General features: G+C 41.3%; 1 protein-coding gene across 3 annotated transcripts in view; it reads right to left on the bottom strand.

Moving 5' to 3' along the window:
- The window catches only part of LOC125451665 (zinc finger protein 407-like), a 455,235-nt gene that overhangs the window by 172,919 nt on the left and 268,286 nt on the right, over positions 1-14,030 (bottom strand). For all 3 annotated transcript variants that reach the window (XM_048529122.2, XM_059645956.1, XM_048529124.2), the window contains one exon: positions 11,736-11,902. In XM_048529122.2, coding sequence (XP_048385079.1) covers positions 11,736-11,902 — 167 coding nt within the window. The remainder of the gene's footprint in view (positions 1-11,735; positions 11,903-14,030) is intronic.

Below are 14,030 nucleotides of genomic sequence, written 5' to 3'. Positions count from 1 at the left end.
ATCTGTACTGGAGCTTAGGTCTTTCCTTGGATTGTTGAATTATCACAGAAAGTTCATACATACCCTCGCCTCCAATGGCACCCTTATCAGCTAGTGAAAAAGGCCCAGTCTGGGAAATGGTCTTGTAGCCAATACAATGCCTTGAAGGAAGTGAAGACGCAGTTAACATTGTCTGAGGTGTTGGCGCACTATGATCCCAAGCGAGATCTGGTGCTAACATGCGATGCCTCCCTGTAAGGTATTGGAGTATTGTTGGTTCACAAATGGCCCAAAAGGAGAGGAACACCTGATAGCGTTTGCTTCTCAAACTTTGGCTGATGCTGAATGAAGACACGCCCAGATAAAGAAGGAAAGTTTGGTGGTCATCTTTGGTGTGAGGAAGTTCCACCAATTTCTTTATGGACATAATTTGTAATGATAATAGACCACACACCCCTGCCAGATCTACTTAAAAAGGACAAGACAGTGCCACCCATAGCCTTAGGGTGAATTCAGCTCTAATACTAAGCGTGTATAATTTCAAGTTGGAACACCATTCTGGAGGCTAAGTAGCAAATGCAGATGCCTTGAGCTGCCTCCCACCAGCAGATACACCACTGGTGATGCAGCCACTGGAAGAATCTGTTCAAGTTTTAAACTTTCTGGCCACCCTTCCAGTCACCATTGACAGCATCAGACTTTGGACGCAAAACGTTGTGGTTCTGACAAAACTCAAACAGCTGGTGATGATGGGTAAAACAAAACGGCGCTTCTGAACTCAGCAAGACCAAGTCACCATACAGGAAGGCATTTTAATAATGAGGAGCAAGGGTGATTATCCTAAGCAAATGCTGCTCCCAAATATTGGCTAAAATCCACCAGAGTCATCCAGGGGTGTCCAAAATGAAGGGGCTAAATCTGATGGAGAGCACTGGATGCAGACACAGCCGCATTGTTGGGGCAGTGCCTGTATTGCTAACAAAGACAAAGATTACTGCCAGCAGCTCCCCGACATTCATGGGAATGCCCGGGTAAACTCTAGACTTGATTACATGACAACTGTGCTCTATCATGGGCTCAACATTCTTAGCTATTGTGGATGCCCATTAAAAGTGGTTGGCCAGCATAGAGTTCATTCGTCAAACATGAGGACGATGATAGAAAAGCTGTGAGCATCTTTTGCAATACATGGGCCCCCAGAAATGTTGGCCAGACAACGAGTCATCATTTACCAGCAGGGAATTTGAGTATTTCTGAAAGTTGAATGGCATTCAGCATGTAAGGACAGCCCCATACCGTCCAATGGTCTGGTAGAAAGAGTAATGCCAGCTTTGAAGGCAGGCTTAAAGAAAAGGTCTGACTAGACACCAAACTATCCCGGTTCCTATGTGATCATAGGACCGTTCCTCATGCAACTGCAGGGATAGCTATAGTGGTTACTAATGTGGAGAAGACTCTGCAACAGTTTAAATATGATCTTCCCTGACCTCGTGGAGAGTGTGAAAGCATCAGTAACACCAATGCTGGACGCAAGGCTCCTCTAAGCAAGAGACAGAGTTTACTTCAGGAGCCAGAGTTTGGTGCCAAAACCATGGAAATGGCCCTGTATGGGTAAGAAGCACAGTTGACACGAGGTTCAGATCCCATGAAATACAAAATTCAGGTAGGTGAGGCAGTCCTGAACAAGCACATGGACTGACAAAAGCTGCAAACTCGCAGATGGGTCAGGAACTAAACATACTTGGCCCCTCAGAACTGCTGAAAAGGCTGACGCAATCCGTGGGCTCTTCCCTTTCTGCCTTGCATTGAAAAAAAAACCTCAGTTTGCGACGGACACAATGGATGTTGCAGCCTTTATGCACATCTGCCTAAAAAAAGTATGAATTTCTTCCAAGACTCTGAGTGTAAGAGGTGGTCTATGGTTCAGTACACACTGCCCATATTCGAGGATAAGTCAGAGGGACTACCTCTTGTGTGAAAATGCCCCAGGAGAAGTTACAAGAAAAAGAACAGGTTTACACCCGGACTCAGAGGGGGAGGGATGTAGTGATTGTGACAAGGTCAGCCAGGTGGGCCTCACAGAATGTGAGTGTCCTGCTTGGGAATGTTAATGTGGTCAAGTCAGGGAGTCCTGACTGACAGAAGTAGAAATGTCAGAGGTTCCATTCACTCCGAGAGCTAGCTCTGAGGAAGTCAGGCCAGTGTCAAGTACATTGCAAAGTAATAAAGGGTGACAAGGTTGGTGAAAGGTTACTGATCCCTGTGGAGTTATTTTATAATACAAATACAAATTATTGTTGGATGATGGATGTATATTAGTTATATCTCACTATAATTGTGCTGTGTATCCTCAGCTTACACATATTGTCGCAGCAACTGGATTAAGATATTAATGGCCTTGTATTTGCAGCATTCTTTTTTCTATTTTAAGCACAATAATTTAACTGATGTATCCAATACTTGCAAAATGATTTCACGTAAACAGCATTTTTTTGTTATAAAGAACAGATAAAGTTCTCTTTGCACAAAACTGATCATTCTTACATTTATAAGTCATGCACTTAAATTACTAAGCTTATTCTCAATCCATTGTAGTCCATAACTAAAAGTTAAAACTCTACCAATGGGGTTGCCATGGATTGCAGAATTTGCATGGATTTTTGTTCTTACAAACGTGAAAGACAGTCATATTGCAAAGACAGCATCTTTTTCTTGCTCAGTGATGTGTGGAGGAAAACAGAAAAAAAATGGTTTTAAAACCAAAGACTGTGAAAGTAATTCCTGCACTTTTAAAATGCCAGATACTGAAATTCATTGTAAGTCATTTTTACACTGCTGCTTTGTGCAAGTAGTGGGGGAAGAATGCGGGAAGCTGCTTGTAGATGGGTTGGCACCAGTGTGGGACAGTGTATATCATGAGGGGTTTGGCTGGAAACAGTTTGCTGATTGATCTGTGGAATTATGACTAATTATGGTCACCAAAGGCCATGAGCCTGACACCTGCTTGGCTCCTTGTTAGCTGAACAACTTGTGGATATACCTAATAATGGTGGGAGCCTTTAAACTGTTGCCAGGATAGATGGTGCATGTTATTCTCACCACTAAATTTACTAAAACTGGAAAACTGCCAGTTCAATTCCTCCTATCATTTGTTGTATGCTGTTGCCCTTAATTAATAGATCATGGACTTTCTAATTTGTGAACTCATTATCCAATGCCTTCTGTGAACAAGTTAGAGAGCTTGATGGAAAAGCTAAGAGAACTGTAGGACTTGGGAAGCAAAAGAATACTTAATCCAATCCTGAGGACTGGTGTCATTAAACTGTTTCCCAGTTTGAATGTCCCTCCAACCATTACACCAATGTTCTACTATCTGTTTGCGTCTGCCCAAATGTGTGCATAGGGGGTTTTAGAAGGGGGCTAGTGTGTTAACTGGTAGATTTATACATTGACAATTTATAGTTGTTTACCTGTGGTTAAAGTCTATTTATTTGTAATAAATTATTTTTCTTCAATACAGAATTCTGGTCTATGTTTTCAATCAAAGATTGCTGTCCTTTGCACTTGGAAAATCATAGTTAATCTGAAGTAAAAACCAGGTATCATGCTTCATTAGTGGACTGAGAGTCATGTGAAAAATAATAGGGAATTGAGTGATTTGGGCTATGGCAAGATATGTGGCAGAATCGAGTGAGAAGTTTGGCTAAGCCCATCACTACACTGAGATCATCTCAACCTACCTTTTATGCTTTTCATAACTGGCATGGCAAAATAATCACTGGACAGCAGCAAGCTGCTAACTGATGGTGATTAACATTTAGGTCCTTGCTGATGGTCCAGCTATCCTTACTAATGTTCCTGTTGCAATCTTATTAAACTCACCCTTCAAATTTGACATCAGGAAAATCTGCCTTGGAAAGCAGCGCAAGTTTTTGGAACACTGGCTTTGCCACTTGCTCCAATTGACCTCCATATCAGATAGCTGGCACCAACACCTCAGGGCACATTCCATAGACAGTGGGCACAAGAACGGCACATCCATATGCACTAGCATCTGACACAGGCCAGCTTCGAAAGACACTCATTTAACATTTCTGATCCATTTACAGAGCAATTTTGCACTTTAATGCTGTAACTAGGGCTGCATTGACAGATATCATTCCAATGCTGCTGAAAATTCAGAACTAAATGAGACTGCACCTCCAAGTTCTTCAACCAGTGTTACAGTGCTCACTCAGTCTGAGTCAAGCTGGATGCTCACAACATCAGTGCCTTGCCTTTTTGTCACTGACCTTCTACTTATGGTTGTGGCTGAGACCACTGTAACCTGGGTGGCAAACTGAACCGAGCCTGCATGGTCTGGTGTTGTGGCCTTCTTTGTTGTATCTGGGGGAAAAACAAAGTCCCACCTATGCACCACCCTATCTATCAGGAGCTCAAGGAGCCTTTCTGCAAAGCAGTATGCTGAATTTTGCCCTCGTCACCACCAACTCTGAACCTCCCAATCCAACATCCAACCCCTGTCTTTCACGTACAGACAAATGTAAGGAACCATGTAGGGCAGCACCAGACTGACAATACTTGTCCAAGTGCATAACGGCCTATTGTATATGGTGTCAGCACCAGAGATGCTGGTCAGTTCCAGGATTTCTGTTTGGCGGCAAATTGTTCTGGGATGGCAAATGCTAATTTGGGGCAAAATCAGATGTGAGACATGCCATAGGGACAGGAACAGCAATTCATGCAGCGGGTTGGAGAAGAGTTGGCAAGAATACTCGTGAGGCTTGAGGTAAGAATCCCTTCAATAAATTCAACTCAACTGGCACTTGGCCAAATCAGCGGCAACACAGTGTGGAGCTGGAGACACAGCAGAGGAGCAGGAAAATTGACATTTTGGGTCGCTCTTCTGATGTTGCCTGGCCTGTTATATTCCTCCAGCTCCACTCTGTCGTTTCTGATGCCAGCATCTGTAATTTTAATTATCTCCTAAGATTCATCAGCGCTGCTTCTCTCTCTCATCTGGATTTGGAAAAATTTATCAATTTTGCTTCGAATTTCCACCCCGCTCTCGCCTTCACTTAGTCCATCTCCAATTCTCATTCCTTGACATCTCTATCTCCATTTCCTGGCCTAGCCATGCCATGATATCCATTATAAACCCATTGACTCTCACAGTTACCCAAGCATACATACATACCCCACTTCCTGTAACAACTCCATTCCATTCTCCCAGTTTGTCCATTACATTTGTTCTGATGATGCCACCTTCCAAAGGGATCCTCAGAACTGCCCATCACTTCTCCTCAATTGAGATTTCCACAACACACAGTTGACGGGGCCATCAGCAATTTCTGAACTATTTCCTGGACTCCTGCCCTTACCCGATCTTTTCCTTCCCAAAACGATAGGGACCCCTGGTCCTCACTTACCATCCTACCAGCCTCTGAACACAAAGGATCAAAGGGCATAATTTCTGCCACCTTAAGTGGGATGTCACCACCAGGCACATATTCCCCAACCCTCCCTGATCTGCCTTCCACAGGTACAGTTTCCTCTAGGTTACTCGTGTCTACTCCTCCTCTACTCCCAACACTCCCCATGCAATCACAAAAGGTGAAACATTTGTCTGTTTACTTCCTCCCTCCTCACTATCCAAGGCCTCAGTCACAACTGTCAGGTGAATTAGTAATTTACTGCACTTCACTCAATCTGGCCTAAGTATTCACTGCTCACAATGTGGTCTCCTCTACACCAGGACAAAACACAGACTTGGTGGCTGCTCTGCAGAACACCTACATTCTGCCTGTAAAAATGACATTGAGGTTCCAGTTGCCTGTCACTTTAGCACACCATGTTCCCTGTCCACCATTTTTCTTTCTGTTCTGTGGAAGTGTTCCAGCAAAGTGTAGTGCAAGCTAAAGGGACAGCATCTCATTTTCCCCTTGGGGACCTTGCGGCCTTCAAGAGTCAGTATCAAATTCAATAATTTTAAGAGCCTGAACACCACCTCCTGTGTCTTTTATCCAACCCCATACTTCAGGTCCTGACATGTTTAATGCTTTCAGCGTAGCCAACTCATTTTCATCCACTGACAGTCCCCATTATCACGTATCCAGCTTTTCTTCTCTGGCTTACTATCAATCATCCCTCTGTTCAATTTGCTCTCTTGCTCTGTACTTTGTTTCCATGTGTCAGCTCACCCCTTTATCCTGCTACCCCTTGTCATCAAGATAAACACCAACTTTTCCCAGATACTATCAGTTCTAATAAAGGGTCATTGGGCTTGAAATGTTAACTCTATCTTCCCTCCACAGAGACTGCCAGACCTGCTGAGTTTCTTCAGTAATTTCTATTTTTATACATTTTATCATGTAAGATTCAGCACACACATAACTTTTTTAACTCAAGTGACATAATTGTGAAATGTCAGATTCAAATGTGCCTACGCACTAAAGATGCAAATAACTATGAATAACAGTGGAATGGATGAGCTTATTAATGATTTTTGTTAGGTAATATCATTTGAAATCATCTGCTTGTCTTCCTCAAACATATTCAGTCTGTCTGTGAATTCTGAACCTTTTCTAATATTTCATTTGAAACTCTGAACCCCAAAAGGTATGGCTTAGCAAAACATGTTCCCAAAAGATGCGAAAACAGTGAGCTCTGCCCATGGTAATTACTGACAGCCATCTCTCTTAAAAACTCTGCTTATCTGTCTGTTCTGAATCATACTTATCTCATATTCCAAGGTTCCCCTAATTCATTGTATTCCCTCACTGTACCTGATGTTGTGAGTCAACCTGATTAGCTGATTGCTTCATCAATACCTCAACAGTCTGCTCAAGTCTCTCCAATTAGGTTTTCACATTGCTAAAGCACGGAAATTGCTCACATAAAGTCACATCTGCTGTCTGCTGGGCTGGCATGAAAGAGGAGTTGAGTCCTGCCGCAGATCAGGCACGATCATGCTGAATGGCGTGAAAGGCTTGAGGAGCCAAAATGTCTGCTCCCAATCCTGCTCCTATTTCTTATCCAATGTTCTTGTGTTGTGTGACAATAGTTGATTATACCTCTTCAAATTCTGTGCAGCCTCTTATTTTGTCATGGTATTCTTTTTCCACATGTGTCTCATTTGTAGTCTAACTCATTGGGATGTCATTCAACTGGTTCCAATCTAACCTCAAACAGAGCATTCCTTCCCCATTCTGAAGGATTCGCCTGTGGTCCATATCGCTTTCTCATCTGATTACTACATAGACTAATATTCCAGTGCATTACCACGGGAGTGTTGCACTTCCAGAGATGCTGAATACCAAATGTACCTCACCAAAACTTCTTTTTGAACATGTCCATTCAAAAGCCCCTCAATTTTATCTGCTCTGCGGAGAAAAATCACAGTTTCTCTAGTCTTTTCACATAACCCATACCTGGCAGTAATCTAATTTATTTTTCTGTATTCTTTACTCAGAGAGTAGTAAGGGTATGGAACGCTTTGCCTGCAACGGTAGTAGATTCGCCAACTTTAAGTACATTTAAGTCGTCATTGGACAAGCATATGGACGTAGATAGAATAGTGTAGGTTAGATGGGCTTCAGATTGGTATGACAGGTCGGCACAACATCGAGGGCCGAAGGGCCTGTACTGTGCTGTAACGTTCTATGTTCTATTCTTTTGACATCCCTCCTACAATGTGACAACTATAAATTGACACAATCGTTCAATTAACTTGAATATTCTCTATTTGTGATTGCTATTCTTTCACTCCAAAGAACAAAGCAATTACTGTTTTCAGAAAAAAGCTAACGCTATTTATATATTTAAAAACAGCACTTGAGAATGAAACTTTGCCTATCATACCAAACTTGCAAAAATAGCAAGTCTCGGTGTCGATTGTTGGAAACACCTATCTGGTTCATTAATGTCCTTTATGGAAGGAAATTGCCGTCCTTACCTCATCTGGCCTACATGTGACATCAGACCCACAGCAATGTAGTTGACTCTTAATATCCAACTGAAAATAGATATGGGCAATAAATGTTGCCTAGCCAGTGATGCCCTCATCCCGTGAATGAATTTTAAAAACTTCAAAAGCTTGGCAACGCATGAGTCAGTCAGAACAGAGCAATATTCATAGCAATATTTGTGACTTAATGGCCCAGGTTTTATTGTGTGTAAAGACAAGGCTAACAACCTTCTCAGGAGTTTTTGAATGGTGACATATGAACAGGACTAGATCATTTAGCCCAAGCTGCTCCACTTTGCCATTAGCTTGCAAATATGACAACTTGTAGTCTAGCTCGATGCTGAACTACATTGAATGGCCAGAAGCTGCTGCATTTACATTACAAAAATAAATTAAAAACTTTTCACAAGAAGTTAAGCCTTATTATTTCAAATTTAAGTACTCTTTATGAAGATGTGATTGTATAAATACTGCGAAATAACCTCTCAGGCACTAACTATTAAAGACATTGAATTGCATTCTCTGATGCTAATTATCAGAGATCTTTAAAGTATCAATCTTTAAAATATAAAATTAAAAATTAAATTTTCTTTTAACAGTCTCCTTTCTGTCTCTTCTTTCTCTCAATTCAACATTTCTTTTTGTCTATTCTCTTTCAATATCTGATTTGACATTGAATTTACCTTAATTTACTGTAATCCACCTGCTTTCTCATCACTTATGCTATTAATTTCACACTCCTTTAAACTGATTGTGTATATCCTTAACCAATCACTTGCCATGCTCCCTCAAGCCCAGATGTCCTGCGTTCCACTAGCAGCAGTGTATTAGCTCAGAATTTTAGCAACCTGTCACTCAAAAGCTGGAGCATACAAAGCAAAATTGAACTAATGGCATATGGCCTTAGGACACCCTGTCACAACAATTCCTGACCCAATAGTATTTAACTTTAGAATAAATAAATGATGAAACACACCTGTATAAATGAAGTGCCAAAGTTGTTTCCACAAGGGTGAGATTTGGGTGATGACAAGAATAACTGAAAGCCTGAACAGCAGTATTAAATATCCAAATGAATGAATTTAACCATTTAAGCTCCAATGTCAAAAAGAAATTGGTGTTTCAGCATTTTATAGAAATATTGTTGAATTAATTAAGAGGAGAGCCTCTGGTCTCTTTTAGGTTAATCTGAAACTGCTGGAAGTGCATTAACTTCATAGAGCATGAACAGCACACCTATAGTAATACTGAGCACTTTGTTTTATCCAATTCACAGTATGTGGGTGTCAATGGCTAGGCCAAGACTTGTTGCCAATTCTTAACTGTCCTGAGAGCTTTTCAGTGATCTGCCTACTTGAATTGCTGCAATCTGTGTGGTGCAGTTACACCCATGGTGACGTTAAGGAGGTAGCTCCAGGATTGGATCCAGCAACAGCGAAGGGATGGTGATATAGTTTGAAGTTAGGGTGGTGTGCAAATTTAGGGAGACTTGGACATGGTTGGGTTTCCATGTATCTGCTACCCTTGTCATTGTGGGTTGTTGGGGTCAATGATTTCGGCAGTAATATATAAAGAAGGCTGGGAGGCCACTGCAGAGCATCTTGTAGATAGTACACACTCCTCCACTGTGCTTTGGTGGTGGAAGGAGCCAATGTTGAAGCGATGTCAATCAAGCAGACTGACTTGTCTTGGATGCTGTCGAGCTTCTTAGATGTTGTTGCAGCAACACACATCCGGGGACATCTGGTGATGTAGAGGGTGCCCCATGGCACCCCTAACTTGTGACTTGACGTACAAGCTTTGGGGAATCAGGTGGTGAGTTACTTGTTGCATAGTTCCCAGCCTCTGATCTGCTATTCTGGGCCCAGTTTTTTATATTCCAATATAGTTGAATTAGTGGAGCTGTTAAAATGTAATGACAATAAAAATAATGTTTGTTTGTGATGCAACCTAGTGGACGTGATAGGGGCCTTGGCTGCCAGCTGAATATCTAGTGAGAGCTTTACGTCAGCTCTTTAGTCTGGGTTGCTTATTGTGTGCCTTGCATCACCACAGCCCTGTTTACTTTTGGGTTAATTAGAATAGTGGTAGGAGAGGTGATGGCCTAGTGGTATTATTGCTGGACTGTTAATCTCGAGACCTAGGAAAGTTCTGGGGACCTGGGTTTAAATCCTGCCATGGCAGACAGTTGAATTTGAATGTAATAATAAACTACGTAACTAAGAGTCTAATGATGACCATGTCAATTGATGAAAAAATCCATGTGGTTCACCAATGCCCTTTAGGGAGGTAAGCTGTCATCTTTACCTGGTCTGGTCTACATAAGACTCCAGATTCACAGCAATGACGTTGACTCTTAACTGCTCTCTGGGCAATTAGAGATGGGCAATAAATGCAGGCCTCGCCAGAGACACCTCATCCCGTGAATGAATTAAATAAAAGGATGAGGCCCTCAAGTGGGCATCAATTGACACTTAATATACTCCATCTAAGGGTTGCGGCAGGAAGTCTGTTTGACAATCCTCATGCCCTTGAATTAATTTGGTTGGAAGCATGAGTGGACAGGAAAGAGAATACAAAATTCTACACCTTATCTACCCACAATGGCAGCCCCAAATATTGCTGAAATGCTGTACAGGGTGTTTAACATTTTTATTATCTCCAGGGTCCTCACTGAGTTTCTAAAGCAGTGGTTAATGTGGCAATTCTGAAAGAAGATGCGTTTTTGGTAGAAATATTGAGCACTTCCACACTGCAGATGTACATTTGTTTCTCATGTCTGATGGATCTGAGAAGTTCAGTTACCTTTGCGGACCAGGAATGTGTTTTTATTGCCTGCCAGCTTGTTGTGCTTTTTCCTCATCCATTGAGGAGGACAGGAACAATTTCTGTGAACAGTAAAACTAAAAACAACTCTGCACGTCAAGTTGAAAGAAGCACAGTTGTTTTCGTGGTGGTCCCATGCTGTGGAATCTGTCCTATCGACGTAAACAAGTCAGATTGCGCAGTGTCACAGCAATTCTGCAGGAAGGTTGCAGCTAATAGTATTCTCAATATTAGCTGCCCAGATGTTACCTTCTGTAAACGTGAGGTGATCCAGAATTCTGCTACCGTATCCTGCCTTGCAGCAAGTTGCAGTTGCCCATCACTCCTGTGCTTATGAGGCCACCTAATTATTGGCAACATCATTCTGTTCAAATTCCTCAATACCAGCACACCTCACTGTTTTTGTAGCTTACTCTGGCCCTACAACCCTTTAGGATTCCTGCACTTTCATGAATATGATCTGTTGTGCATCTTTGACTTCAGTTGCTCCACAGTCACACCTTCAAGTGCTTAGGACCCAAACTCCATGATTCACTCTTTAAGCATCCCTGTCTATTCCTGCTTCTTTATGACTTTCCTTAAACTCTCTTCGACCAAGCTGTAGACCACATACCTGTATATCTCATGTGACTGGTTGTCAGACTTTGTCTGAGAATGCTCCTATGAAGCATCTTGGGTCATTGTCATTAAACTAAAAACACCTTGTTAGTGAAGCTATTAGAACAGGGTCTAGGCCCGAAACGTCAGCTTTTGTGCTCCTAAGATGCAGCTTGGCCTGCGGTGTTCATCCAGCTCCACACTTTGTTATCTTGGATTCTCCAGCATCTGCAGTTCCCATTATCCCAGAACAGTGACAAAAGCTTGTTTGTACAAATTCAAAGTACGTTAGAATCTCCCTTTACGAAATGGACATTGCTTACAGATTTAACGACTGACTTATTCATAGCCAGTTTTAAAAGCAGACCTGTGTGAGTCCTGAAGTGATCTCTCATCGCAGAAGCTGTGAGGAAGGAATAGTGACACGTCAGCCAGGTGCATTTAAATGGTTTCTGGCCCATGTGCAGCTTCTTGTGATTGGTCAGGGCCCACTTTTCTGTGAAAGTCCGGTCACAAATTTCACACACAAATTTCCTGTTGCAAAAAACAAAAGAGAGAGATATAAAACATAAAGAGCAGGAAGACGAAATGCATACCCATAATACTGCCACAGCATTTTAAAAAATGAACTGCAGCAACTGTACAGACTTTGTCCAGACAGCATTGCAGGTTGGGCCTGTCACATCTATATAACCAGGGCATTGATTTTTCTGTCGAGGCCTGGTACTTCATCCATTTATTCTCTGCTCTGCAGTTGGACCCAAAGGGTTTGAAAAATTCTGTTACAGTCCAGTTGCCCCTAAGGCAAATATGAGAATAGATTTCACCTGTACAATCCCCTCACTTATCCAGGGCACATGCTGTCAGAGCAAAGGCTAAATGGAAAGCCATACACACAAGGTTACTCAACCAATCACACCAGCATGAACTTAACCACTGCCAAAGCGCACACATTTGCACTTTACATACTAAGACTGAATTATAAATCACTGCTCAATCGTATCCCATTTCCACATCCTTGTAGTATGATGAGACATCCCTCAAAAGGTTTGATTCCATGTGGAAAGAGGCATTGATTAACTTGGTGCTGTTGCCAGATCGGCTGTCCTATCCCCCCTGAGATTTAACAGGCTGAAGTAACAAGAGTAACAGCCATGGGTTATTGCAGACTATGCAGCATACATAGTGTTATATCTGTAAATCTTTCTTCTTGCAGAGAACTGCGACGAAGTATTTCAGTGTAATTAATTAAAGATAATTTTCACATGTTTTCTTATATAAAATAATCTAAACATGTAATTTATATCAAACACAAAGATTTGGAGAAATATAATATTCCATTTCCTATTGTGTTGTCAAATGCAATTCTTCTGCCTGTTCAGCACTGCAGTAAGCTGAGATGAATTTACGATTCCGCCCAGCTATCCAAGAAGAAATGGGCACTTAAAATACCTCTAAAAGGTCAGCACCAAACAGCTGATTAAAATAAACCACCTTCTACCAACATTATAACAAATGAAAATCCTGAAATTTCAGGGCAGTTTGATCAGCCTAAGAATAAAATAGCATAGTCTTTGGAAGATTTGAACTCAAAATGTTAAGGTAGCTTTTCTCTTAAAGATGCTCACTGATCTAAAAAGCATTTGCAGTCTTACTGTTTGCTTTCATAACCATAGATTCCAAAATCGGCTAACTCCGATATTACAGCTGTCTACACAACTTTGAATCACAGTAAGTCGTACAAAAAGGGCAGTAATTACCAAAGAATTAAAGCTAACTTAATCAGATTACAAACATTTTGAGAAACAAACATCTCATCTCAAAATCTTGAGAAGATATACAAATAACAACTTATACTTACATAGTGTTTTTAATGTAACTGGATGCCTCATAAGAGTGTTATGAAGCAAAATTTACATAGGTCCACATATTAGGTCACATTACCAAAGCTCTGTAAAAGGGATAGACTTCCAGGAGAAAAGAGAAATAGAGAGAGTGAGATGCTGAGCAACAGAATTCCAGAACTTATGCCCTAGGTACCAAATTCTGCCCACAAATTGTATATCATTAAAATTAAGAATGTTCGAAACCACAACTAGAGTATCATCAATATTTTCCAAAATATCAATATTTTGAAGAATTTGTAGGATTCCAGGAGCTTTCAGAGACAGGAAGGACAAATTCATGATAGAATTTGAAAACAATGGTAAAAATGTTAAAATCAAGGTGTTGTTTGACTGGGGTAGGATGTTAAGTGCCATGGTCATGAGTGAATGGAACTTGGTGTGAATTTGGAAACTGGCAACATAGTTTTGGATGTCCTAAAATTTGTGGAGAGTGAAACATGGAAGATTACATTTGAAGAATGATGACCAGAAATGGGCACATTGTTTTGTGCAGCTGGTCCCCACATTTTTGATTCCTTATGCATCAATTACAGACATCCTCAAGGCATGTGATTTCCTGGGACTTAAAAACAGGGGGAATAATAGTAGGGAGAAATGGAAAACAAAAGTTCCCATGTGAATACATTAGATGATCAAACCAACATTCAGGAGATTAAGCATGCCCCAGAATTGCTCAGTCCTTTGAGTAAAGGAGTTTAGACGTTATATTGAGGTTGTACAAGACATTGGTGAGGCCTTTTCTGGTCGCCCAGTTA

This window comes from Stegostoma tigrinum, chromosome 5, assembly GCF_030684315.1.
Source record: "Stegostoma tigrinum isolate sSteTig4 chromosome 5, sSteTig4.hap1, whole genome shotgun sequence".
NCBI lineage: Eukaryota > Metazoa > Chordata > Chondrichthyes > Orectolobiformes > Stegostomatidae > Stegostoma > Stegostoma tigrinum.
Note: the sequence above shows the minus strand (reverse complement) of the source record. Positions and strands in the feature narration are given on the sequence as shown.